General features: G+C 54.1%; 1 protein-coding gene across 2 annotated transcripts; it reads right to left on the bottom strand.

The window, feature by feature from the left end:
• Window positions 1-29: 29 nt before the first annotated feature.
• SPOP (speckle type BTB/POZ protein) lies at window positions 30-24,978 on the bottom strand. Of its 2 annotated transcripts, XM_064733832.1 has the most exons (10): window positions 24,681-24,974; window positions 17,710-17,838; window positions 15,725-15,846; window positions 14,343-14,494; window positions 13,352-13,479; window positions 9,622-9,799; window positions 7,775-7,830; window positions 6,622-6,744; window positions 3,531-3,673; window positions 30-1,087 (listed from the first exon to the last, which is right to left on the bottom strand). In XM_064733832.1, the coding sequence occupies exons 2-10, from the start codon at window positions 17,785-17,787 to the stop codon at window positions 943-945; spliced, it is 1,125 nt and encodes a 374-aa protein (XP_064589902.1). In that variant the 5' UTR covers window positions 17,788-17,838; window positions 24,681-24,974; the 3' UTR covers window positions 30-942. The 2 variants fall into 2 exon arrangements, with proteins under 2 accessions (XP_064589902.1, XP_064589904.1); XM_064733834.1 differs by lacking the exons at window positions 30-1,087; window positions 3,531-3,673 and adding an exon at window positions 4,171-4,308 and having other exon boundaries at window positions 24,681-24,978.
• Between the last annotated feature and the right edge of the window lie 2,823 nt (window positions 24,979-27,801).

Here is a 27,801-nt window from a genome sequence, read left to right as displayed (position 1 = left end):
AAAGAAAAAGGCCAGAGATACCACAAGGGTACAAAATAGGAATTATTTATATTTTCCAAAAGAAAAACAAAAAGAGTTCCCAGCTATTGAAACATCTCTGCTGTAAGAAGTGACTAAATAGAAAGGGACAGGGCTGGCCCCAGACAGCCAGACCAGGTACAAACAGTGTAAGAATCACGGAGCAACTCAGGGACGTGGCCGTCAGCAAGAGTGAAATTCATCCTGGGGGGGTTTGGGGTTTTTCTGTCGTTAAAAAAAGAGGGAGGGAACGGGGAAATAAAGCAGGGGAAACGCCCAGAGCATTTCCCAGCGTGTTTAAAACTGAAACCGTCGGTGCTGCTCTCGGCTCGAGGGGTCTGCAGTCCTCTCCCAGCACAGCCTTCACCGCCCCTCGCGCTCCGAGCTGACATTTCATACACAAAGGGGGCTTTGGAACCATTTTTTTCTGTTTGCAGTGGACACACAAGTGCTAAAACAGCAAATTCATCTCCTGGCCGAGGGCAGCGGGGCACGGGCACGTCCAGCTCAGCTCGGCCGCCAGGACTGGGGGAATTTTGCCGTGAATCCTCCTGGAGGTTCCTCCCCAAAGCTCGGTGGAACTCGTGCCTCCACTCTCTGCCCCGGGCATCCCACACGCGCAGAGCCCCGGGCCGGGCTCCCGGGGGCACGGCCGCATCCTGGAGGGCCTCAGGCGGGTGCAAGGGAACACACAGACACAGGGAATCGCAGGAACAGCCCCAGAGCCCACCCTCCCCCCTTTTCCCAAAGTTTCTCGGTGCTGTTGGACAAAGTCTGGATGTGGCACGGAGCAGCCTCTTCCCCCCAACAACAGAGTCCAAGCTCCGCGGGCCTCGCCGGCTCCCCGGTGCTCAAGGGCTGGGCAGCAGCGGCAGCAGCAGCTGGGGCCGCTTCCAGGAAAGCTCGGGATGAGGGGGAGCGGCTTTAGGATTGCTTCAGCCGCTTGCGGGGCGGGCCCAGGAACGGGCACTGCGCCGAGGCCAGCGAGCGATAGGCCTCGGCCACCAGGTGGGGGTGGGACACCACCATGGACTTCCAGCCCGACGTCTCCATCACGTCCGAGGCGTGGCTGCAACACAGAGGAGCAAACTGGGATTAGGGACTCAGATAATGGGGAACAAACTGGGACTAGGGACCAGGATAACTGGGAGCGGCCGGAGCCACGGGGTGACTGGGAGCCAACTGGGAATAAACTGGGAATGGGGACTGGGGGAATCGGGGTGAGGGACTGGGGTAACTGGGAATGGGGACTGGGATAACTGGGAATGGGGTAACTGGGAATGGGACTGGGGTAACTGGGAATGGGACTGGGGTAACTGGGAGCAAACTGGGAATGGAGACTGGGATAACCAGGAATGGGGACTGGGATAACCGGGAATGGGGACTGGAGTAACTGGGAGCAAACTGGGAATGGGGACTGGGGTAATCGGCAATGGGGACTGGGGTAATCGGGGTGAGGGATTAGGGTAACCAGGATGGGAGACTGAAAAACTGGGAGCCAACTGGGAATAAACTGGGAGTGGGGACTGGGGGAATCGGGGTGAGGGACTGGGGTAACTGGGAGAAAACTAGGAATAAACTGGGAATGGGGACTGGGGTAACTGGGAATGGGGACTGGGATAACCAGGACTGGGGTAACTGGGAATGGGACTGGGTAACTGGGAGCAAACTGGGAATAAACTGGGGAATCGGGGTGAGGGACTGGGGTAACTGGGAGAAAACTAGGAATAAACTGGGAATGGGGACTGGGGTAACTGGGAGCCAACTGGGAATAAACTGGGAATGGGACTGGGGTAACTGGGAATGGGGACTGGGGTGACTGGGAATGGGACTGGGGTAACTGGGAATAAACTGGGAATGGGGACTGGGGTAACTGGGAGAAAACTGGGAATAAACTGGGAATGGGGACTGGGGTAATCGGGGTGAGGGACTGGGGTAACTGGGAGCAAACTGGGAATAAACTGGGAATGGGACTGGGGTGACTGGGAATGGAGAGTGGGGTAACCGGGAATGGGGATTGGGATAATTGGGAATGGGATAACTGGGAATGGGGACTGGGATGAGGGGCTGGGATAACCAGAAGCAGACCAGGATCAGGGACTGGAATAACTGGGAATAAACTGGGACTAGGGACCAGGATAATGGGGAACAAACTGGGATTAGGGACTCAGATAATGGGGAACAAACTGGGATTAGGGACCAGGATAACTGGGAGCAAACTGGGATTAGGGACCAGGATAACTGGGAGCAAACTGGGATTAGGGACCAGGCTAACGGGAGCAGCCCTCCAGGCTCTTGCCAGGGCCCTGAGGAACTCGGGGGTTCCTCCTGCTGGGCTCTCTCAGGTGTCTGAGGGGTCTGGCCCCATTTCAGGCCTGGAGCTCAGGAGAAGCTGCAGCAGACTCCAGGTGGGATGGCAGAACACAGAGCTCATCCCAAGCCCAGCTCTGGGCACAGGAATGGTTGAAATCGATATAAAAAGCACTGAAGGAGTGCACCGAGTGACAGAAATGTTCCATTTATTAAAGCTTGGCAGGGATTTTCCATCTGCTGCTGGATTGAGAGCTGGAATCAATCCCTCAGCATCAAATCATGGAATGCTTTGGGGTGGAAGGACCTTAAAGCTCAGCCAGCTCCATGGGCAGGGATGGCTGCTCCCAGCCAGGACCATTCCAGGACCAAACTCCCTGGTCCTGCCCTGCCTGATCCCAGCAAGCTCCAGAGCAGCTCCCACTCTGAACAACCCAAGATTGGTCTGGGTTTGGGGCAATTCCATGAGTGGAATGCTGGATAAACCATGGATCACAGGGAGGGAGCTCAAAAATGCCAGAGGAGAACCTTCCCTGCATGGGCCAGTGCAGGAGAGGAACAGCTAAAAACAAATCCTGGAATCCTGGGGGTGGGAGGGAGCCCAGCCTTGGTTTGTGTGGAGTGAGCAGGGGGAGAGGAAAGGAAAAGGGAAGGGGGAAAGGGAAAGGGGAAAAGGGAAAGGGGAAAAGGGAAAGGGGAAAAGGGAAAGGGGAAAAGGGAAATGGGAAAGGGGAAAAGGGAAAGGGGAAAAGGGAAAAGGAAAAAGGGAAAGGGGAAATGGGAAATGGGAAATGGGAAAAAGGAAAGGGGAAAAGGGAAAGGGGGAAAAGGGAAAGGGGGAAAAGGGAAAGGGGAAAAGGGAAGGGGGGAAATAAAAGGGGGAAAGGGAAGGGGGAAAAGGGAAAGGGGAAAAGGGAAAGGGGAAAAGGGAAAGGGGGAAATAAAAGGGGGAAAAAGGGAAAGAGGAAAAGGGAAACAGAAAAGGGAAGGGGAAAAAGGGAAAGAGGAAAAGGGAAGGGGAAAAGGGAAAGGGGAAAAGGGAAGGGGGAAAAGGGAAAGGGGAAAAGGGAAAGGGGGAAAAGGGAAGGGGGAAAAGGGAAAGGGGAAAGGGAAAGGGGAAAAAGGAAAGGGGGAAAAGGGAAGGAGGAAAAAGGGAAGGAGGAAAAAGGGAAGGGTTTGTCCATCCTGGAGTAATTACTCACTAATTAATGAAGTCCACGGCCTGGGTTTTGAGCTGGTCTGCGCTGTGCAGGTCAGCCAGGATCAGGATCTCAGCTGCATTCTCCACGGACAGGTTACTGCAGAGAGCATCCTCACACATCACCTTCAGCCTCTCCAGGGCATACTGAGATAAAAACCATGGAATTACACCCAAAATTACACCTGGATTCTGCCCAGGGACCCTCACACATCACCTTCAGCCTCTCCAGGACATACTGGGGATAAACCATGGAATTACACCCAAAATCAAACCAGGTACTGCCCAGAGCATCCTCACACATCACCTTCAGCCTCTCCAGGGCATACTGGGGATAAACCATGGAATTACACCCAAAATTACACCTGGATTCTGCCCAGGGACCCTCACACATCACCTTCAGCCTCTCCAGGGCATACTGAGATAAAAACCATGGAATTACACCCAAAATTACACCTGGATTCTGCCCAGGGACCCTCACACATCACCTTCAGCCTCTCCAGAGCACATTGAGATAAAAACCATGGAATTACACCCAAAATTACACCTGGATTCTGCCCAGGGACCCTCACACATCACCTTCAGCCTCTCCAGGGCATACTGAGATAAAAACCATGGAATTACACCCAAAATCAAACCAGGTACTGCCCAGAGCATCCTCACACATCACCTTCAGCCTCTCTAGAGCACATTGAGATAAAAACCATGGAATTACACCCAAAATTACACCTGGATTCTGCCCAGGGACCCTCACACATCACCTTCAGCCTCTCCAGGGCATACTGGGGATAAAAACCATGGAATTACACCCAAAATTACACCTGGATTCTGCCCAGGGACCCTCACACATCACCTTCAGCCTCTCCAGGGCACAAACCCATGGAATTCCAGCAGGGAACCCCTCAGGGCTGGGATCCCTCAAGCTGTGCTCCTCCAGCCCAGGTTTCCACCCAGGAATGTTCTCTGCCCCTCTGCCCTGGGATCCTTTGTGGGATCTTTGCCATGGGATCAGCCCCATCACTATAAATGGATTTATTGATGAATTGATGAATCTCTGACTGAGATTTCCCCCTGCCAGGATTGGATTGAAATGCAGAATTCCAGCTCATGAACCCCATTTTCCCTCAAGCCTGGCTGATAACAGAGGCAGAGCACTCGGAGCTTTCTCAGGCAAATTGAGAGGGCAAATCAAATTTCTTTGCTAATCTGTCTCAATAAATAAAGCAGTTTATGGGGCCAGCCATGAGTTTGGATAATTGCCTGTCAGAGCCTCCAAATGTAACAAATAAAGCTGGGCACTCTCCTGCTGCAGATGGAACATTCTCCTCCTTGTAGCCACTTTTTAGTTTCATTTTTGCTACAAATAACTCATTTTTAATTACATTGTTGGCCCCCAGTGGCCACTGTGGGCTCTCAGCAGCAACATTTCCCCTTCCTCCTTTTTTAATTCCACCTCAACTCCCCCCAGCCTCTGCACTGGGAGCTCCTGAGTTGAATTTTGGCTGGTTTTGGGCTAATTACAGCTTTTTCCTAAGAGACAGCAGAGCTCTGAGGGAGCTGCTTCAGTCCCCGGGGTAAATATTGGATGCTTGATGTGTTTTCATGGAGGAGTTTTTTATTCCTGCTTTTAAGGCACACAAAGAGCTGGAAAGGGAAAGCAAAGCTGTGTTAAAAGGCAGCAAAGTCAGAATGAAAGCTCTGCCTGCCCTAAGTGCTGCTCCCCCAGTCAATACCTTGGATAAATGTGGGCATGGCTGTGTGGAATCTCCTGGCTCTGATTCCCACCTCAATCCCAGATGGAATGGAGCTTTTCCCTCTGATCCAGCCTGGGATGGAGCCCAGGGACACAAAGGGGCACAAGGCACCCCCAGACCAGGAGAACCCCAGAATTGCAGGGAGAACCCCAGGATTTCAAGAACAGGAAAAATCTCAGAATTTCAGGAACAGGAAAAACCCCAGGATTTCAGGAGCAGGAAGAACCCCAGGATTTCAGGAACAGGAAAAATCCCAGGATTTCAGGAGCAGGAAAAATCCCAGGATTTCAGGAGCAGGAAAAACCCCAGGATTTCAGGAGCAGGAAAAACCCCAGGATTTCAGGAGCAGGGAAGAACCCCAGGATCCCATGAGGAGGGAGAACCTCAGGATTTCAGGAACAGGAAAAACCCCAGGATTTCAGGAACAGTAAAAACCCCAGGATTCCATGAGCAGGAAAAACCCCAGGATTTCAGGAACAGGAAAAACCCCAGGATTTGAGCAGGAGAACCAGGAGAACCCCAGGATTTCAGGAACAGGAAAAATCTCAGGATTTCAGGAGCAGGAAAAACCCCAGGATTCCATGAGCAGGAAAAACCCCAGGATTCCATGAGCAGGGAAGAACCCCAGGATTCCATGAGCAGGAAAAACCCCAGGATTTCAGGAACAGGAAAAACCCCAGGATTCAGGCTCCAGATTGGATCTTTCCCTAACACTGAGTCACTTCTAAGGGAAAAAAGAAGAAAAAGGGAATGGTTTGGGCTGTAAATGATGGATTTTCAGGGGTTTACAGAGCTCTCATTCCCATCTCTGGGGCTGCAAAGGGAGGGGAAGAGCCCCAGGGAATCCCAGCAGCTCCCAGGAGCAGCAGGGACTGGAACTGCAGCAGGAAAACCAAGAGCATTTCCCACTCCTGGCTTTCCAGAGCCTCGGGGCTGACAGGAGGCAGGGCAGGAGGAGAACTGTTTGTCCAGACTCTGCACTGCTCCGGGGATTTGGGAATAACCACATGGAAAAACATCCCTGGGTCTGCTCTGTAATTGTCTCCTCAGCCCAGCTCGGATCATGCTGAACAGGCTCTTCTGGGAGCTTCAAAAAATCCTTAAAAATGAGCAGTAGAGCAAAAATTCCTGATTGTTTAATGGGGAGGATCTGCAGCAGAGTCCTCTGGAAGCTTCAAAAATGCTTCAAAATGAGCAGTGAGGACAGAAATCCCTGATGGGCTGTGCAGCTCCAGGTGTGCTCTGTGCTGGTCCAGGGGTGTTCCCAGGTTTCCCTGGAAGCCCCAATTCCAAGGAAAGGCAATCCCATGGCATTCCAGCTCCCCCAAATCCTGAATTTACCTTGTCAGCAGCTGCCAGCAGATCATCAGCCATCTTGTCCAGGTTTGGGGCCTTCCCAGTGTAGATGAAACACATCATCTCCTTAAACACCTCAGGCTCCACGTCGTTGATCTCAACCCGGTTCTGCAAGGGGAAAATGGAACATTTGGGGTCTGCCAAGGGGCTCCAGGGCTGCTCCTGCCCCAGAACCCTCCAGTGCCACAGGGAAAGGGGTTACAAGGAGCTGAACTTGAGAAAGAAAGGGGGAAAAGAGGGGGGAAAATGAGGGGAAAATGGAGGGGAAAAAAGGAAGGGGGAAAAAGGAAGGGGGAAAAAAGGAAGGGGGGAAAAAGGAAGGGGGAAAAAGGAAGGGAAAAGGGGGGAAAGAAGGGGAAAAAGGGAAGGGGGAAAAAGGGAAGGGGGAAAAGAAGGGGAAAGGAAGGGGAAAATGGAAGGGGGAAAAGGAAGGGGGAAAAAGGAAGGGGGGAGAAAAGGAAGGGGGAAAAAGGGGAAGGGGAAAAGGAAGGGGGAAAAGGAAGGGGAAGGAAAGGAAAAGGGGGAAAAGAAGGGGGAAAGGAAGGGGAAAAAGGAAGGGGGGAAAAGGAAGGGGGAAAAAGGAAGGGGGAAAAGGAAGGGGGAAAAGGAAGGGGAAAAGGAAGGGGGAAAAGGAAGGGGGAAAAGAAGGGGAAAAGGAAGGGGGAAAAGGAAGGGGGAAAGAAGGGGGAAAAAGGGAAGGAGGGAAAAGGAAGGGGAAAAGGAAGGGAAAGGAAGGGGAAAAGGAAGGGGGAAATGAAGGGGGAAAAAGGAAGGGGGGAAAAGGAAGGGGAAAAGGAAGGGGGGAAAAGGAAGGGGAAATGAAGGGGGAAAAAGGAAGGGGGGAAAAGGAAGGGGGGAAAAGGAAGGGGGGAAAAGGAAGGGGGGAAAAAGGAAGGGAGGAAAAGGAAATACGTGGATGGAGTAAGAACAACTCCAAGCCGTATCCCACAGTCTCCACTTCTCCCTGTCCCCCCCAGCCTCCTTCCCAAGGGAACAAAGGCACAGCTGACCCCAGACCCCTCTTTCCCTGCTCCTCTGTGTGAGAGGAGCAGCTGCAGGTGCCAGAGGGGGATCCCAGCAGGGATCACCTGAGCTGGACAGGACCTTTCCCTTTTGGCTGTCCCTGCCCTGCTCTCACCTTTTTGCTCTCCTCCATCTCGTGCTCGAACATGGCGCTGAACACCGGGGAGCGCGCTGTGGGGAAGGGGACACGCTGGGAATGCTGCAGCCCTGGGAAGGGCTGGCTGCTGCTGCTGCAGCACCTCCCCAGCCCCCAGCGCTTCCCAGCGGGCACTGCCCGGGGTAATGGCATTCCCAGAGCAGCTCTGCCTGCCCCTGGATCTCTGGAAGTGGCCCAGGCCAGGCTGGATGGGGCTGGGAGCACCCTGGGACTGTGGAAGGTGTCCCTGCCATGGATGAGCTCTGAGCTCCCTCCACCCCCCCATTCCCTCCATCCCAAACCATTCCTTCCATCAATCCCAGACCATTGTCTCCATCCCAAACCATTCCTTCCATCGCCTCCATCCCAAACCATTCCCTCCATCCCAAACCATTCCTTCCATCGCCTCCATCCCAAACCATTCCTTCCATCGCCTCCATCCCAAACCATTGTCTCCATCCCAAACCATTGTCTCCATCCCAGATCAATCCCTCCATCGCAAACCACTCCTCCCCCATCCCACCATTCCCTCCACATCCCAAATCCCTCCATCCTAAACCATTCCCCCCATTCCCTCTCATCCCAAACCATTCCCCCCATTGCCTCTATCCCAAACCATTCCCTCCATCCCAAACCATTCCCTCCCACTCCCCCCACCATTCCCTCCATCCCAAACCATTCCCTCCATCCTAAACCATTCCCTCCCATTCCCCCCATCCCAAACCATTCCCTCCATCCTAAACCATTCCCCCCATTCCCTCTCATCCCAAACCATTCCTTTACATTCCCTCCATTCCAAACCATTCCCCCATTCTCTCCCATTCCCTCCATCCCAAACCATTCCCTCCATCCCAAACCATTCCTTTACATTCCCTCCATCCCAAACCATTCCCTCCATCCCAAACCATTCCCTCCATCCCAAACCATTCCCTCCATTCCAAACCATTCCCTCCATCCCAAACCATTCCCTCCATCCCAAACCATTCCCTCCATCCTAAACCATTCCCTCCCATTCCCCCCACCCATTCCCTCCATCCTAAACCATTCCTTTACATTCCCTCTATCCCAAACCATTCCGTCCATCCCAAACCACTCCCCCTCATTCTCTCCATCCCAAACCACTCCCACTCCATTCTCTCCATCCCAAACCATTCCCTCCATCCCAAACCATTCTCTCCATCCCAAACCATTCCCTCCCATCCCAAACCATTCCCTCCCATCCCAAACCATTCCCTCCCATCCAAACCACTCCCTCCCATCCCAAACCATTCCCTCCCATCCCAAACCATTCCCTCCATCCCAAACCATTCCCTCCATCCCAAACCACTCCCTCCCATCCCAAACCATTCCCTCCATTCCAAACCATTCCCTCCCATTCACCCCCATTCCCTCCATCCCAAACCATTCCCTCCATCCCAAACCACTCCCCCTCATTCTCTCCATCCCAAACCATTCCCTCCATCCCAAATCATTCCCTCCATCCCAAACCACTCCCACCCCATTCCCTCCATCCCAAACCATTGCCCCCCATTCCAAACCATTCCCTCCCATTCACCCCCATTCCCTCCATCCCAAACCATTCCCCCCATCCCAAACCACTCCCTCCCATCCCAAACCATTCCCTCCCATCCCACAACCATTCCCTCCCATTCCCCCCCATTCTCTCCATCCCAAACCACTCCCTCCCATCCCAAACCATTCCCTCCATCCCAAACCATTCACCCCCATTCCTCCATCCCACCCCATTCCTCCCATCCCAAACTATTCCCTCCCACTCCCCCCATCCCAAGCCCCTCCCCACGCCCCCGGTGCCCCGGTAGCCCCACCTGCCAGGATGGCTTTGTGGCCCTTGAACTCCTGGCCGGCCACGCAGAGGCAGCAGTCGGTGAAGCGCGAGTTCTCCCAGAGCCCGCCCAGCTCGTCGGCCAGGCGGCACTCGGGCACCTTGACCATGTTCATGGTGTTCTGGCCCGAGATGTTCACCGAGTCCTGCACCACGCTCACCTGGGGACAGGGACACTGCACTGCCCTGCCCTGCTGCCAGGGCACACCCACAGCCCTCACTGTGCACGGGGGGATAAAATCTCCCCACTCTTAAGGGATCCTCTGCAGAGATCCCTGCACCACGGGCTCCATCCCAAACCCCAAATGCAGATTTCCCTCCCAGCCCCACACTGACAGCACGGCCGTGGATCCATGAGGAGCTTTCTGAAGGAAGCGGAACCGGATTTTTGCTCTTTCCTGATTTTTTCCACACACCACACCTGACCCAGTTTCTCCTTCCATCCTCGTGAAAGTCCCCAATCAATAATGCAGCAGCCACCACTCCAGGGGAGTGAGGGACACACTGAGCTCCCAGAGCCAGCACGGACCCACAGGGCAGGGCTGACCCCTCAGTGCCCTCCTGCTTCTCCTTCTGGAGAGCCAAATATTCCTCCACACAATGAAACCCCACTCCAGAGTGAGCCAAACAAACCCCAGGTCATGCAGGCAGGGAGGGAGATGTGGAGGAGGCAATTCCCAATCCCTGCTCCAAGGTGAGGAATCTCCTCCAGAAGGGCCCCACTGGGAGCCTGTGCAGCATCAGCCCCTGGTTAAACCCAGGTAAAGCACAGCTGCAGCAGAGGCCAATTAGCAAAGCTCTGATTAATTGTGCCCTGCTGCAATCAGGAATGATGAGGGGAAGCAGAGGTGAGGCCATTCCCTGGGTTTGCTGTTCAGCCCAAGGTAAATTCCAGCTCTGTTCAGAACCAAGGGAGAGCAAGGACGGCCAGGGAAGCTGGAAGGGAAGGAAAGGAAAAGGAAAAAAAGAAAAGGGAAAAGGAGAAGGAGAAAGGAGAAAGGAAAAGGGAAAAGGGAAAAAGGAAAAGAAAAGGGAAAAAGGAAAAGAAAATGGAAAAGGAAAAGGAAAAGGAAAAGGAAAAGGGAAAAGGAAAAGGAAAAGGAAAAGGAAAAGGAAAAGGAAAAGGAAAAGGGAAAAGAAGAAAAAGAAAAGAGGAAAAAGGAAAAAGGAAAAGAGGAAAAGGAAAAAGGGAAAGAGGAAAAGGGAAAAGGAAAAAGAAAAAAGGAAAAGAAAAAAGGAAAAGAGGAAAAAGGAAAAGAGGAAAAAGGAAAAGAGGAAAAAGGAAAAGAGGAAAAAGGAAAAGGAAAAAGGAAAAGGAAAAAGGAAAAGGAAAAAGGAAAAAGGAAAAGGAAAGAGGAAAAGGAAAAAGGAAAAGGAAAAAGGAAAAGAGGAAAAAGGAAAAGGAAAAAGGAAAAAAAGGAAAAGGGAAAAGGGAAAGGAAAAGGAAAAGGAAAAGAAAAAGGAAAAGGGAAAAGGGAAAAGGAAAAGGAAAAGGAAAAGGAAAAAGGAAAAGGAAAAGGAAGGAAAAAGGAAAAGAGGAAAGAGGAAAAAGGAAAAAGGAAAAGAGGAAAAAGGAAAAGGAAAAGAAAAAGGGAAAAAGAAAAGGAAAAGGGAAGGAAAAAAGGAAAGGAAAAAGGAAAAAGGAAAAAGGAAAAAGGAAAAGAGGGAAAGGGAAAAGGAAAAAAAGGAAAAGGAAAAGGAAAAGGAAAAGGAAAAGGAAAAGGAAAAAGGAAAAAGGAAAAGGAAAAGGAAAAGGAAAAGGAAAAGGAAAAGGAAAAGGAAAAGGAAAAGGAAAAGGAAAGGAAAAGGAAAAGGAAAAAGGAAAAAGGAAAAGGAAAAAGGAAAAAGGAAAAAGGAAAAAGGAAAAAGGAAAAGATCCAGCCTTGGATGCCAGACTAGGTAAGGATTTGTTTCTGCCATGCCAGACTCTCCTTTCTCCTCCCATTTTGTGCTCAAGGAAAGGCTCCCTCCATCCCCAGGAATTTCTGCTGCTGATCAAACATCCTTGAGATGTTTGTTCATTTAAACATGTGCATGATTATGATGGCCAAAACCTGAAAAAAAAAAACCACCCCAAAAACAAACTAAAACCCTCCCAAAAATCCCAGCTGTCAAAGGACTTTGAAGCCCTTCTTTTATTCCTGAAAAGAAAACACAGCAAAAGAAAAGACTCCCAGAAAAAAAAGTGCAGGAGATGCAAGGAGAGAACAACTTGTTCTGCTCTCTTCTGGTAAAAAAATACCAGCTCCAGGAGGGGGTTTGCAGTTAAAAAGACAATGGGAGCGAGGCAGAGAAGCTCTGAAGACACTAAATTAGAGTTTCTATTTGCTCATTAAGGTTTTTCAACTTAAATCTCTGGGTTTGGAAATAACTGGCTGCATCTTCGCCTGGAATAGCACAAGTGAAATAATAATGGTGTTGTAGAAAAACACAAACACCATGAGCAGAAAATGGTGATTACTGCAAAATCCCCTTTTCTCACATTTTTCTCCTTGCTGGCTGTGCAGACACATTGAAGGAAATAAAGAGGAGCTCTCTTTTATTGAGCAGGGCAGTTCCCAGTGCAGATCCAGGCTGTGATTACCCCAAGCAAGCCCCAAACCAAGGAGCACAAGCAGAGGGATGGCAACACCAAAGCACCAGGAAATGATCCCCAAACCTGCCCAGTTCCCACCATCATTCCAGGGAAAAGCCGAGCAGGGAGCAGCCAAAAGGCAGAGGGGTGAGCCAGGAGGGGAAAAAGGCCCAGCCAGAGCAGAGAATGCCAGGGACAGAACAGGCAGCAGTGACCTGACCTGGGAGAGGGGGTGAGGGCAGCCCTGCCTGGGCTGGGGAGCTCTGTGGGGCTGGGGGAGCTCTGTGGGCTGGGGGAGCTGTGTGGGGCTGCTGGGGGGGAGCTTGTGGGGCTGGAGCAGGCTGGGGAGTTCTGTGAGGCTGGGGAGCTGTGTGGGGCTGGGGAGCTCTGTGGGGCTGGGGGAGCTCTGTGGGGCTGGAGCAGGGCTGGGGAGCTCTGTGGGGCTGGCCCTGCACTGGGGAGCTCTGTGGGGCTGGAGCAGGGCTGGGGAGTTCTGTGGGGCTGGGGAGCTGTGTGGGGCTGGGCACTGGTGGGAGCTGTGTGGGGCTGGGGAGCTGTGTGGGGCTGGGGAGCTGTGTGGGGCTGGGGGAGCTGTGTGGGGCTGGGCAGGGCTGGGGGCTGGGAGGGCTGGGGAGCTGTGTGGGGCTGAGCGGGCTGGGGAGCTGCGTGGGGCTGGGGGAGCTGTGTGGGGCTGGGGGAGCTGTGTGGGGCTGGCCCTGCACTGGGGAGCTGTGTGGGGCTGGGGGAGCTGTGTGGGGCTGGAGCAGGGCTGGGGAGCTGTGTGGGGCTGCAGCAGGGCGGGAGCTGTGTGGGGCTGCCTGCGGGGAGCTTGTGGGGCTGGGGGAGCTGTGTGGGGGGCTGGGGAGCTTGTGGGGCTGGGGGAGCTCTGTGGGGCTGGAGCAGGGCTGGGGGAGCTCTGTGGGGCTGGGGGAGCTGGTGTGGGCTGGGGGAGCTGTGTGGGGCTGAGCAGGGCTGTGGGGTCTGGGGCCTGCACGGGGAGCTGTGTGGGGCTGGGGGAGCTCTGTGTTGCTGGGCATGGGACTGGGAGCTCTGGGGGCTGGGGAGCTGTGTGGGGCTGGCCCTGCACTGGGGAGCTCTGTGGGGCTGGGGAGCTGTGTGGGGCTGCAGCAGGGCTCACCTCACAGAACAGGGTCAGTTTGTCATCTGGCAGGAGCCCGTTGGCCTCGTCCAGCAGGAAATCTCTCCTGATGAACTTCTTGAAGCCCCAGTCCTTGCCTTGCACGAAGCGATAGGCGCGCTGGCTCTCTGCGGACAGGCCTGGCTTAACCCGGGCCAGGGGCACAGCCAGGCCCAAACCCTGGCCCAGCTCAGCCCAGAGGGGTCTCACCCACCCCAGAGGGGTCTCACCCACCCCAGGAGGGTCTCACCCACCCCAGAGGGGTCTCACCCACCCCAGGAGGGTTTCCCAGCCCCAGATGGTTCTCACCCACCCCAGAGGTGTCTCACCCACCCCAGATGGGTCTCACCCACCCCAGAGGGGTCTCACCCACCCCAGAGGGGTCTCACCCACCCCAGAGGGTCTCACCCACTCCAGAGAGGGTTTCCCTCCCCCAGCAGGGGTCTCACCCACCCAGGAGGGGTCTCACCCACCCCAGATGGTTCTCACCCACCCCAGAGGGGTCTCACCCACCCCAGGAGGGTCTCACCCACCCCAGGGGGTCTCACCCACCCCAGATGGTTCTCACCCACCCCAGAGGGGTCTCACCCACCCCAGATGGTTCTCACCCACCCCAGATGGTTCTCACCCACCCCAGAGGGGTCTCACCCACCCCAGATGGTTCTCACCCACCCCAGGGGGGTCTCACCCACCCCAGGAGGGGTCTCACCCACCCCAGATGGTTCTCACCCACCCCAGATGGTTCTCACCCACCCCAGATGGGTCTCACCCACTCCAGAGGGGTCTCACCCACCCCAGATGGGTCTCACCCACCCCAGATGGTTCTCACCCACCCCAGAGGGGTCTCACCCACCCCAGGAGGGTTTCCCTGCCCCAGATGGTTCTCACCCACCCCAGATGGTTCTCACCCACCCCAGAGGGGTCTCACCCACCCCAGAGGGGTCTCACCCACCCCAGGAGGGTTTCCCTGCCCCACAGGGGTCCCACTCACCCATGGCCTTGGTCTCCTCTCCCTTGGCGTTGAGGATGGAGAATTTGAACTTGGCCCTGACCTCGCTCTTGGGGCAGCTCACCAGCAGCAGGTACAGGGACAGGTAATCCTTGCTCTCCTCGTCCAGGCCCTTGGGGTTCACACGTAAACACCTGCAAAAGGGGGAGTGGGAATGGCAGCAGGGCAGGGATGCCTCCAAAGGAAGGGCACTGTGGGATTTGCACATTTGCACAGCAAACAAGGGCTGATAACAATCCCTGAGCCCCAGGGGAGCACGGGGGCTGAAAGGAGCAGAGCTGGGGTACAGCTGCACCCCCACTCTGAGATAAACACCCAGGAATTATGGTGGAAAAGAGCAGGAGAAGGGCTGGAATCACTGAGAAGCCCCCTGGATAGCAATCCTCACAAAAGGAAAGTGAAATAAATAAAATGGAGGCAATGGGCTGGAGGAAGTGCAACAAATACAGAGAAATGGTTGATAAAATGCCACAGGAGGCAACTGCAAGGAACAAGGGATTTGTGGGAGGCTGGTGGTTCTTCAACAAAAAAAATACCAAGGTTAAAAGGAAAAACTCCTCCTGTGTGAAGAAAAGGCAGGAAGAGGCTCCTGCATGACCTGAAACATGACACAGAATCCACCAAGAACAAAAAGCAGAGAGATAATGAACAGCTCCCACACACAGGGACCGAATCCACAGATCCAGATGTTCCAGGGAGGGCTGAGAGCACAGGGGACAAAGGTGACAGGAACAAAGGCAGGCCAAGGGAAGCACAGCTCTGCCACCCGAAGGAGGGAGCTCACTCTGTATCCCATGGATACAATTCATCCAGGGGCTGCTTCCCACCAGTGGGGCTGAAAAGGGAAATTGTGAAGCATTCCACAGCAGGGTAAAAGCAGGAATCAGAGCCCATGGATGCACCAGGACATGGCTCAGAGCAGACACAGGCTCTGAGCAAAGTCCACTCTCAGTTACTGGAAATGATTGAGGCCTCAGGGAAGATAAGGAAGGTTTAGAGGAAAGGGAAAGGCTCCAAATGAGGTCACCCTGAAGAGGCAGCAGCAGTGAGAGGACATTGGCAGTTGCCTCATCCCTGTGTCCTCCACGGCCACAAAAAGCTGCCACTCACAGAAAGGGAATTCACAGCAGGAGAAATTCACTTTGGAACCCCATGGAGTATGAGGGGCTGGAACTGGGAGGGTGATCTGGGCTGTGCACCCTCCCAGCCTCACCTGGGCTCAGCACAGAAATCTGTTTGAGGGTAAATGTTGGTTTGTGTGCAAACACTGCTGAGCCATCGGGGCTCTCATGCTCAGGATAACCATGTTCCATGGATCCCCAAAGCCCAGCCCAGCTGGGGTGAACCCCTCTCCTTGGCCTCACCACTTGAGTTTGTCGTTGGCTCCAGAGGAAAAGGTCGAGCTCTTGATGACCTCCCCCATCTCCTCCCGGCAGAAGCTGAAGTTGTTGATGGTCCACATGTAGGAGAACTTCACCACCTTGATCTGCATGGAGACAACAGCAGCTTTGGGTCAGCCCTGCCCATCCCCAGGGACAAAGAGAGGCCCCACAGCTCTGGGTGGGGGACCTGGAAATGTGGGAATGGCTCCAGGGGCTCCTGGTGGGGGACCTGGAAATGTGGGAATGGCTCCGGGGGCTCCTGGTGGGGGACCTGGAAATGTGGGAATGGCTCCAGGGCCTCCTGAAGAGCACAGGGAGTATCAGGTGCAGCTGTGTGACAGCTGCAGAGTGGGGCTGGTGGAACTGCTGTGCAACTGCTGTGCAACTCCTGTGCAACTGCTGTGATTGCTCTGTGTCTAGCTGCAACTGCTGTGTGTAACTAGAGTGTGTAACTGCAGAGTGTGATTGCTGTGTGTAACTAGAGTGTGTAACTGCAGAGTGTGATTGCTGTGTGCAACTGCTGTGTGTAACTAGAGTGTGTAACTGCAGAGTGTGATTGCTGTGTGTAACTAGAGTGTGTAACTGCAGAGTGTGATTGCTGTGTGTAACTAGAGTGTGTAACTGCAGAGTGTGATAGCTGTGTGCAACTGCTGTGTGTAACTGCAGAGTGTGATTGCTGTGTGGAACTGCTGTGTGTAACTAGAGTGTGTAACTGCAGAGTGTGATTGCTGTGTGGAACTGCTGTGTGTAATTGATGAGTGTAACTTCAGTGTGTAACTCCTCCATGTAAATACTCCGTGTGTAACTGCAGTGTGTGATTGCTGAATGTAACTGCAGTGTGTGATTCTTGTGTGTAGCTGCAGAGTGTAAATGCCCTGTAACTGCAATGTGTTACTCCCCTGTGTAAACGCCCTGTGTGTAAATGCCCTGTGTGTAACTGCAGTGTGTAAGTGCACACCCAGCAGGCCCCACAGCCCCCCAAAGCCCAGGAACACAGCCCAGGGCAGCTGACCTGTGTGTACCTCCCTGTGTGTACCTGCAGTGTGTAAATGCCCTGTGTGTAACTGCAGTGTGTAAATGCAGTGTGTAACTCCCTGTGTGTACCTGCAGTGTGTAACTCCCTGTGTGTAACTCCCTGTGTGTAACTGCAGTGTGTAAATGCCCTGTGTGTACCTGCAGTATGTAATTGCAGTGTGTAACTCCCCTGGTGTACCTGCAGTGTGTAAATGCCATGTGTGAACTGCATGTGTATTGCAGCGTGTAATGCCCTGTGTGTAACTGCAGTGTGTAATTGCAGTGTGTAACTCCCTGTGTGTACCTGCAGTGTGTAAATGCCCTGTGTGTAACTGCAGTGTGTAAATGCCCTGTGTGTAACTGCAGTATGTAATTGCAGTGTGTAACTCCCTGTGTGTAACTGCAGTGTGTAACTGCAGTGTGTAACTCCCTGTGTGTACCTGCAGTGTGTAAATGCCCTGTGTGTAACTGCAGTATGTAATTGCAGTGTGTAACTGCCCTGTGTGTACCTGCAGTGTGTAACTGCAGTGTGTAACTCCCTGTGTGTACCTGCAGTGTGTACCTGCAATGTGTAACTCCCTGTGTGTACCTGCGGTGTGTAAATGCCCTGTGTGTAACTGCAGTGTGTAAATGCCCTGTGTGTACCTGCAGTGTGTAATTGCAGTGTGTAACTGCAGTGTGTAAATGCAGTGTGTAACTCCCTGTGTGTAACTGCAGTGTGTAACTCCCTGTGTGTACCTGCAGTGTGTAACTGCCCTGTGTGTACCTGCAGGCCCCACAGCCCCCCATAGCCCAGGAACACAGCCCCCAAAGCCCATGCCATGCCGTGCCATGCCATGCCATGCCATGCCATGCCGTGCCATGCCATGCCGTGCCATGCCATGCCGTGCCATGCCGTGCCGTGCCATGCCATGCCGTGCCATGCCATGCCGTGCCATGCCGTGCCAGCTGACCTGTGTGTAGCACCAGCTCTCGGCCACGGGCCCGCTGGACATCTCTGCCGGAGGGGGGGGACTCGGCACCCTGGACATCGCCAGCTTGGAATCGGGCAGGGACAGGCACGGAACGGAGCTCAGCTGCACCTGGGGGAGAGAGGAACACCAAAATCAGTGTGGGAATGGGGCTGGACTTCACCTGGGGGGGAAAGGAATCATAGAAATCAGCAACCAGCATGGAAACAGAGCTCAGCTGCACCTGGGAGAGAGAAACAACAGAAATCAGAGTGGGAATGGGGCTGGACTTCACCTGGGAGAGAGAGGAACACCAAAATCAGTGTGGGAATGGGGCTGGACTTCAGCTGGGGGGGAAAGGAACACCAAAATCAGTGTGGGAATGGGGCTGAAATTCAACTGGGAGAGAGAGGAACACCAAAATCAGCAACCAGCATGGGAATGGGGGCTCAGCTGCACCTGTGTGAGAGGAAAACCAAAATCAGCGTGGCAATGGGGGTGAAATTCAGCTGGGAGAGAGGAACCATAGAAATCAGCATGGGAATGGGGCTGGACTTCACCTGGAAGAAAGAGAACCACCAAAATCAGGAACCAGCATGGGAATGGGGGCTCAGCTGCACCTGGGGGAGAGGAACACCAAAATCAGCGTGGGAATGGGGCTGAAATTCAACTGGGAGAGAGAGGAACACCAAAATCAGCATGGCCATGGGGGCTCAGCTGCACCTGGGAGAGAGAAACAACAGAAATCAGAGTGGGAATGGGGCTGGACTTCACCTGGGGGGCAAAGGAAAGAAACACAGCAATCAGCAACCAGCATGGGAATGGAGCTCAGATGCACCTGGGAGAGGGACAACAGAAATCAGTGTGGGAATGGGGCTGGACTTCAGCTGGGGGGGAAAAGGAATCATAGAAATCAGCAACCAGCATGGGAATGGAGCTCAGCTGCACCTGGGGAGAAGGAGGAACACCAAAATCAGTGTGGGAATGGGGCTGAAATTCAGCTGGGGGGCAAAGGAACACCAAAATCAGTGTGGGAATGGGGCTGAAATTCAGCTGGGGGGCAAAGGAACACCAAAATCAGCATGGCCATGGGGGCTCAGCTGCACCTGGGGGAGAGGAACACCAAAATCAGCATGGGAATGGGGCTGGACTTCACCTGGGGAGGGAAAGGAATCATAGAAATCAGAAACCAGCATGGGAATGGGGGTGAACTTCACCTGGGAGAGAGAGGAACCATAGAAATCAGCAGGGGAATGGGGCTGGACTTCACCTGGGGGAGAGAAACCACCAAAATCAGCAACCAGCATGGGAATGGAGCTCAGCTGCACCTAGGGAGAAGGAGGAACACCAAAATCAGTGTGGGAATGGGGCTGGACTTCACCTGGGGGAGAGGAACTATAGAAATCAGCATGGCCATGGGGGCTCAGCTGCACCTGGGGGAGAGGAACACCAAAATCAGTGTGGGAATGGGGCCAGACTTCACCTAGGGGGGAAAAGGAAAGAAACACCAAAATCAGCAACCAGCACGGGAATGGGGCTGAACTTCACCTGGGAGATAGAGGAACACCAAAATCAGTGTGGGAATGGGGCTGAAATTCAACTGGGAGATAGAGGAACACCAAAATCAGCAACCAGCACGGGAATGGGGCTGAACTTCACCTGGGAGATAGAGGAACACCAAAATCAGCAACCAGCACAGAAATGGGGGCTCAGCTGCACCGGGGGGCACAGAGAGACAGCCCCCATCAGAACTGAGGACAAACCAAACTAAACTCGAGGGGCTCAATCTCCCAGGACACAAATTTCTCTGTCCTCTGCAAACACCTCCAAACCGTGCTGTTGCACTGGGAGGTTGCATGGAAACGTTTGCAGCAAACACAAAGCAGCCCAAAGGGCAGCCTGGAGCCCAGGATGAGGGTTTGGCACAGGGCAGAGCCTGGCTGAGCCTTCTGCTGATGGCTTTGTGTCCTGCAGCCCCTCACACACGACAGGGCCATGGATCCCTGCAGCAGCAGCAGCAGCCAGGGAAGGCAGGCAGGATTTCGGGATTGGCCACCTGTCTGCACGCTGAGCCACAAGATGGTCAGGGATGGAAAGGCTTCAGCAAGAGGAAATGCAGGGAATGAATAAATCAACCATGAGGGCAGGCCATGAAACTGGATTTTGTGGTTGAAATGGCAGGAAATTTCAGTGGTTTAGTTTGTAACTAACACCTGTTTACTCGTTGCCACACAAGGGATTCCGATCTCTGAGAATAAAAATTCTATTAAAGAGTTAAAAAGATAGATTAAAAAAGAAGATATAAAATCGACTTAAAATAACTTTGGAATGCCCTGAAACAGTGATTCCATGGGCAGAAGGTGGGAATGAAACCTCCAGCCACGGTGGAATTCTCCATTGGCTGGGTTTGCCTGCTCAGGACACTTCAGGTGTCACTTCAGGTGTCACCAGGTGTCCCCTCCCCAGCACTGCTGGCACCTCTGCACTGCAGCTGGATGGAAAAGCACGGCAGGCACAGAGCTTTGAGGGGAATATTTGGGAAATAATTCGGATATCAGGGCTCAGGAGAGGCAGGGACGCACGTCAGGCACAGGCAGAAATATCAAACCACAGGAAAGCAAACAGAAAATATTATTTTATGGCCCCCTGTGTACAGTGAGAGTTTGCTACTCCTGGGCTATAAATAACAAACTCCTGGCTCGGGACGGAGCTGAAATCACAGCTCAGAGCAGAGCAGTTCTCACCCACTCCCAAGCACTTCCAGATGGAGACATTGGATCCAGGGCAGAGCCAGAGCACCTGGGGAAGCACAGGAAATGTTCCCTTGGCACCTTGTCCTGTGCCAAAACCCCCTCCGGGCTCCACAGCTCGGCTCTGCCTTCAGCAGGGAAACCCTGAGACCTCACCGGCCACAGGTGGGCACAGAAACCCAGCAAACAACCTGGAACAGACTCCAGAATCACCGGGATTTTGTCCCAAAAACTGGTCATTTTCTGCCTCTCAGGATAAACCAACTCCGTCCTAAGAAATGCAGCAGAAATTCCTGGGAATTTCCACTTCCAGCCAGGTTTATCCATGGGAAGGGAACTCTGGGGAGGAAAGGGAAAGAAAGGGAAGGGAAAGAAAGGGAAGGGAAAGGGAAGGGAAAGGGAAGGGAAAGGGAAAGGGAAAGGGAAAGGGAAAGGGAAAGGGAAGGGAAGGGAAGGGAAGGGAAGGGAAGGGAAGGGAAGGGAAGGGAAGGGAAGGGAAGGGAAGGGAAGGGAAGGGAAGGGAAGGGAAGGGAAGGGAAGGGAAGGGAAGGGAAGGGAAGGGGAAGGAAAGGAAAGGAAAGGAAAGAAAGGAAAGGAAAGGAAAGGAAAGGAAGAAAGGAAAGGAAAGGAAAGGAAAGGAAAGGAAAGGAAAGGAAGGAAAGGAAAGGAAAGGAAAGGAAAGGAAAGGAAAGGAAAGGAAAGGAAAGGAAAGGAAAGGAAAGGAAGAAAGGAAAGGAAAGGAAAGGAAAGAAGAAAGGAAAGGAAAGGAAAGGAAAGGAAAGGAAAGGAAAGGAAAGGAAAGGAAAGGAAAGGAAAGGAAAGGAAAGGAAAAGGAAAGGAAAGGAAAGGAAAGGAAAGGAAAGGAAAGGAAAGGAAAGGAAAGGAAAGGAAAGGAAAGGGGAAAGGAAAGGAAAGGAAAGGAAAGGAAAGGAAGGAAAGAAGAGATTAATGAGGGGTTTAAAAGCTGCGTGGCTGCTCCTGGGGCCAGCAAAGCACCAAAGAGTGCCCAGGAACAGTGCAGGGAGAGGGAACATGGAGCAGGAAAACAGGGATGAGGCAGGAAAAGCTCCTTCCCTCCCTGCTCCCTTCAAGGGCTCGGCTTTGGAACAGGAAAAGGGGAAAAGGGCAGGGAATGGAAGGGCAGAGCTCTGCTGGCCCTGCCAGGCTGGTGCCAGCACGGGGGCAGTGCCAGCTGTGCCCTGCTGGGACACAGGGGCTGTCCCCTCTGAAATCCTGGGCAGGGGTTTCACCTGCATGACAGCACCCAAGGTGTCCCTGAATGCCATCAAACTCAATGTTCATACCCTGAGCACCCCAGAGTATTTTCACCAACGTTACTGACCCTGCAAGACCCCTGATCTCTAAAATCAGCCCATTTTCACATTAACCTCTGGACTTCTGCTGTGTTTAATTCTGTCCCAGGTGTGCACCAGGCCTCTCTCTGCTGCTGGGCAATGATTTCTGTTATCACAGGTTGGATCAATTTTCACAGCCCGAGTGTGGCACCAGACCCAGGCTCAAATGCACAACTCAAACCTTGTGTTTGTGCCCAAAGCCACTTCCAAATCCTGACCCAGAACTTCCCATGAGGATCTGTAACAGAGCTGAGAAAAGCTGAACTGAGGTCTAAATATGAAAATTTCAGCTCTATTTTGTCTAAAATCAGCAAATCCTCCCGGGTTCTGCTGCATGCATGGCCAAGGCAGCACCTTCCAGATGGGAATGTTTAATCCCTGCCATGATCCTGACTTTGTGAACTCCACAGATGCCTAAAAATAAACTTTATAAACTCCACAGATGTCTGAAACTCCCCGGAGCTGTGAGGGCAGCGACACCTCGATCACAGCAGTGCAAGCCCAGCCTGCAGCCAGAGAATTCCCTCCCAGGACACCCAGGAATTCCCAGGATTCCTCAGAATTCCCAGGCACTGGCCACAGCCGGTGCTTTGGTGCCTTTCCAGCCCTAAAAACGTGGAGGGAAAACCCCAAAACAGCGCCAGGGATGAGTTCCTGCTCATCCCTGCTCTCCTCCTCCTCCTCCTCAGCCGGGCACAGCAGCACAGAGACTTCCAGAAGCTCTTTGGAACAGCACAAAACCCACAGGGAGCACCCACAGCTCCTGGCCCTGCACGGGACATCCCAAAATCCCATCCCAGGGCAGCCTTGGGAATGTGCTCATTCCCTGGGTGCTGTTCTGGTGCCTCAACACCCTCTGGGGGAAGAGCTTTTCCCTCCAATCCATCCTAAATCCCCACAATCCCCCCCAAATCCCTCCTGACACAGCCTTGGGTCCTGTCCCTGCTCAGCAGAGAGAAGAGCTCAACACTCAATCACCACTCAGCTCCTTCCTCCCACAGCAAGCACTGCAGGGACATTTAAAAACAAAAAAAAAAAACAACAACAAAAACAATCTATTTCCAGGTGTCTCTGAACAGCTCCTCTGCTTCCTGGGGGTACAAACACCTCACCCTTCCTGCCCCATCAGGTGTTTCTGGACCTGGCCACACGTTTCCATCCCAGGGCTCCCAGCAGCAGCTCCTGGACTGAGAATGGAGGAGCAGCAAAACCTTTAAAAGGGATTTGTTTGTTTATTTTGGGCTTTCTCCATCTCCCCACAGGTTTTGTGCCGTGAGCAGCAAACCCCAGCAGAGCGAGGCTGAGGAACCAGAGGGATCTTACATAACCCTCCAGCAGGGCTGGCTGGGCAGCAGGGATCCCACAGGATCCCCTGCAATTCCCAGCAGAGCTCCCCCAGCAGCTCGGGGAGCAGCAGCACTCTGTAGAATAACCCTGGCATGGATGGTCCCGGGGTCCCAGGTGGGCACGGTGGGCAGCAAACCCTGCTGGGCACTGCCCACCACAACACAACAATCCCACCCAGGAGAGGCTCAGGGCACTCCCAGATTAACCCCGGGGCAAACTGGGCCAGGAGCTGCTCAGGGAACTGGTTTAACATTGAGCAGGGACACGGGCAGCACTGGTGCCCCCTCCACAGGAAATGGAGCAAGGATGGCACAAAAATCACGGGGTTTTAAAGCACTTCAGTGTGGGCTGGGCCGGCAGTGATGCCCTCACTTTAACCCCCCTCCCTGACCTGTGTTTGTGCCCAAATCCCCGGGATTTTGGGGAGAAAAGGGGCGGTTTTATAACAGGAACTCCACTCCAGAGAATCGGGCTGTCAAACGTGGCAGCAGTTTCCATTCTGTGCCACTGTCCCCTGCTGATGGAGGGACAGGATGACAGCCTCGGGGCATTCTGCGGCCGGGCTGTCCTGAGCTCGACCCCACCCGTAACAAAGTAACAAAAAGAGGAAAAAAAAACCCAATCTGTTTTTGCTTCAGGTTGCAACAAAACAAGGGAGAAAATGACACCAGGTCGTTGTGGGCAGCTGGTTGGAAAATGTCACTGAAAGAGAAATCGGGTGGATGTTTTACTGAAGTGATTCAGGGTTTAGAGTCCTGTTTTATAAAGTGTCATTCTTCAAACTCTCACAGGGCTTCACAACAAAGCACCACTTAGAACTCCAAAGGTGAAGTGGGAAAAAGAGGAAACGAGGGGAAAGTGTTTCTTTTCCTTATGTCAGGACGATGCTGTAGAACCACAACACGAACACATTCAGCCATGCTGAGCTGGAGAGAGCTGACAGCAGATCTCATCACACCTGAGCTCTCCCTGCCCCTCCAAGAACTCCTGTCAGCCCCAGACAATCCCCTCTCCCACTCCAGGCGCTCTGTTCTCCCTTTGGAACACCAGGAATGCGGGCGATGCTCGGCAGCAGCGCTCCAGGATGGCCCCAGCTCCCCGGCAAGGGGAATTATTTCCCTTTCCACACTGCAGGATGATGCACCATTTCCTCCAAACAGCACCACAGGCCCGACACCCGCCTGGGGAGCAGAGCCGCGATCCCGGCTCGCATTCCCAGCGCTCGCAGCTCGGCTCCTGCCCCGGGGATGGGCTCACACTGGGGCCAGGCCACAACCTGTCACCCCTGAGCGCTGATGCTGCCGCTCCTCATCGCAGCGCTCCCACTCCGGCCCGCTCCGCTCTTTCCCACTCGGGCTCCCTCAGCCGGCTCCGGGCTCCCCACAGCCCCTGTGCCCCAGCCTGGCGATCTCCAGGAATCCTCGCTCCAGGATTTTCCCCAACTTTTCCCCGCCGCCCCCCCCTCCTCGTCCCTCAGGCCCTGCGCTCCCCCCCCCCACAACTCCTTCCCCTCCACTCTCACCTCGCGGCCCGAGGAGCGGCCCCGCCGGCGGTGCGGCGCTGCTGGGAGGCCGGAGGGAGGCGGGGAGCGGTGCCCGGGCAGGTGCGGTGTGTGGGGACGGCCCCGGACCCCGCAGCCCCCTCAGGAGACCACCGGCAGCTAGGGATCACTATTTGGCAGCATGTCCTCCCGGGCCGGTCTCCGCCGAGCGCGACCCGGGGATCACTATTGCGCAGGTGCCCGCAGCAGCTCAGCGCGCATGCGCGCGGTGCCGGGGCGGCGGGGGGGGCCGGGATATGGCGGTGCCCAGCGCTCCCCTCACGGCCGCGCACGCGCACTGCAGGACTGACGCCGCCGGCCACGCCCACCGCCTTTTATAGCCGTGCGCCCGTCGCGCGAGACCGCTCCTCCCGCCGCGAGCACGCGCGGCCGGGCCGGCTCTTGCGCGTGCGCTGTGTGCAGACCCCTCTTTGTGGCAGGTCCCGTCCCTCCTGCGCTTTCACACTCAGATCACTTTGTGGCAGGCGTGCCCCGCCGGCCATGCCCCTCTGCTGTCCGCTGGTGAACTCTCGTCTGGCAGCGCCGCGCAGCGTGCGCCCTGTGCCTCGCCCCGCTGCTCCCGTTCGGCACCGGCTGCTGCTGTCGCAGTGCCGTTCCACCGCGGGGTCGGCGCGGGGGGCGCTCTCGCTGCCCACATGTCCACCGCACACGGCCCCCGCAGGCGGCACCGCCTTTCCGCTGTCCCTGGGGAGGTTTCTGGGCGTGCCATCGTCCTTTTTCCTCACGGCTTCGTGAGGAGACACCTGCCTGAGGGAATGGCGGGAACCATCACCCCTCATGGCTCCATGAGGGGACACCTGCCTCAGGGAATGGCGGGACCCATCTCTCCTTCCCTCACAGCTCCATGAGGGAACACCTGCCCAAGGGAATGGCAGGAGCCATCTCCTCTCACGGCTCCATGAGGGGACACCTGTCTGAGGGAATGGCGGGAACCGTCTCCCCTCACAGCTCCATGAGAGGACACCTCATGGAGGGAATGGTGGGAGCCATTTCCCCTCAGCTCCATGAGGGCCTGTCTGCCCAAGGAAATGGCGGATGCCATCTCTCCTTCCCTCACAGCTCCATGAGGGCCTGTCTGCCTGAGGGAATGACGGGTGCTATTTCCCCTCACAGTTCTGTGAGGAAATGTTACCAAAATCTTCCAAAAACATCGTGAAAAACAAGACTCCACCCGTTTTTCAGTGTTATCGAGTCAGGCCTTGCCGCCTTCTTGGCCCAGGCTCGCGTCTGGCTGACAAAGTCGCTCCACACCCACACTGATACAAAACTTTTCAACTTATTTATACATTTTAAGCAAAGGAAGCAATTAATTCATTGGTATGGCTCTTCTCTGCTACTTTGTAGTGGTTTGTAACTAGTGCAGCAAAGATGTCATTGTTACCGGCCCTTAATTTCCTGAACGTTTGTGAGAAGCTTATCCCGAGCAGCCTTCCCCTCCTCAGGGTGAATTTGTTCCACTACACACAAAGCACCCCAAGAACAGAATTACCCAGGTTCCACAGCACAGCCACGCTGATTGAAATGGGAAATGCAAAATATTTTTGTCTTCTCTCTCCTTCTGCTGGGTAAGAAATGCTGCTCTGGGCCAGGGGCTGCCACAGCTGGTCATGGGTTATTGGGAGCATTCTCCACAGTGTCCCAGGTTTTCCTGGCAAGCGAATCCTCCTCCGAGCAATCCTGGGACCCTGCTGCATTCCTCCGTGTCCCCAAGTGCAGCCCGTGGTGACAGAGCAGCAGGTGATGCTGCTGCTGAAGGAATGGCTCTGTGAGGTGCAGGGCTGGTGTTTGCATTCCCGTGCTGGCCGCACGCTTCTCCTGGAAACCGCCTTTCATCCCTCTCCCATCCCCGTTTCTGTTCCCACCTAAGCTGAGGGTTTTTAGCGATGTGTTTCTCCTCTCAGAGCTGGAGAAGTAGAGGAAATTACAGCACCAGTTTCACAGACAACAAAGAGATCCCCCCTCCTCCCCGGCAGCCTCTCTGCAACCAGAACAAACAGAAATTCTCCTTTAATCCAGCACTGGCCAAGTGGCACTCTGCAGTGGGGAATTCAAGTTCCTTTTCAGGTTCTCCTGATCAAAATTCTCTTGTTCCCAGGAAGTGAAAAATTAAATTGGGCACCTGTGGAAACGGAGGTGGAATTTCACCTCTCCTCCCTTTGCTAAAGTTATTTGGGCTCGGCTCTGTCCCCCTTGGTGGCTGGGAGAAGAGAATTATTGTCACCTCCTCGTGCCTGGGACACGATTCTGTGGTAAATAAACAATTCCAGGTGCTTGGACCTTGGCTGTTGGGATGGGGATTGTGGTGTGTGTGAAGTGAGAGCTCTGAATTCCCGCTTTAGGGACAATTCCCACCTGGATGGCAGCAGGCAGGTGGCATTTCCCTGTGACAAGGGACGCCAAGTGCTGCAGCACCCCCGGCTCTGGAGGTGTCACCCTCTCACTTTGATTTCCACGGGAAGCTGATTAAACCGACGGCTCTGACAGGAGCTGTGTGCGAGAATTTTAACTAGCTGCTGCTTTTTAATATTCACTTCCTCTTCGGGTTTAATTATTTTGTTCCTGCGTTTTCCCTTTCAATTTACTAAAACTCCAGAAATGTAATTAGGGAGAGGCTGAGCTGCCAGTGATGAAACGGAGCAGCCCAGCCTGCAGCGCGGGCTGCAGGACAGGATTCCAATCATTATCCCCTTATCCAGCGAGGATCTGCGGCACGGCGGGACCGGAGCTATTGAGAATGCAGCACTAATTAAACTCCCCTATCAGGAGAGGATGGAAACGCAGTTATTTCATTATTCCCTGCATTTGCCAGCTCTCTTACGAACCCAAACAAACCCGCTGCAAACAAAGCGCAGCTCAATCGCGGGGGAGACTTAATGAGGCTTTAATTTGTGCAGCACTCCCGGAGCCGGTGCGAGGTGCTGCTCCCTCCGCCCGTGCCAGGGGCACCTGTGGCGCCCATTTCCCATCTGGACAGCACCGGGAGCCCCAGATTGCCTCGGAACCTCGGCCAGCTCTGCGGCCGTGCTTGCTCTGTGTGCGATTGAAACCATAAATAATGTGCATACCGCATTATTTATTATAC

Source organism: Zonotrichia leucophrys, chromosome 27 (assembly GCF_028769735.1).
Source record: "Zonotrichia leucophrys gambelii isolate GWCS_2022_RI chromosome 27, RI_Zleu_2.0, whole genome shotgun sequence".
NCBI classification, from domain to species: domain Eukaryota; kingdom Metazoa; phylum Chordata; class Aves; order Passeriformes; family Passerellidae; genus Zonotrichia; species Zonotrichia leucophrys.
The sequence above is the reverse complement of the archived record's forward strand: the minus strand, read 5'-3'. Positions and strand labels throughout refer to the sequence as shown.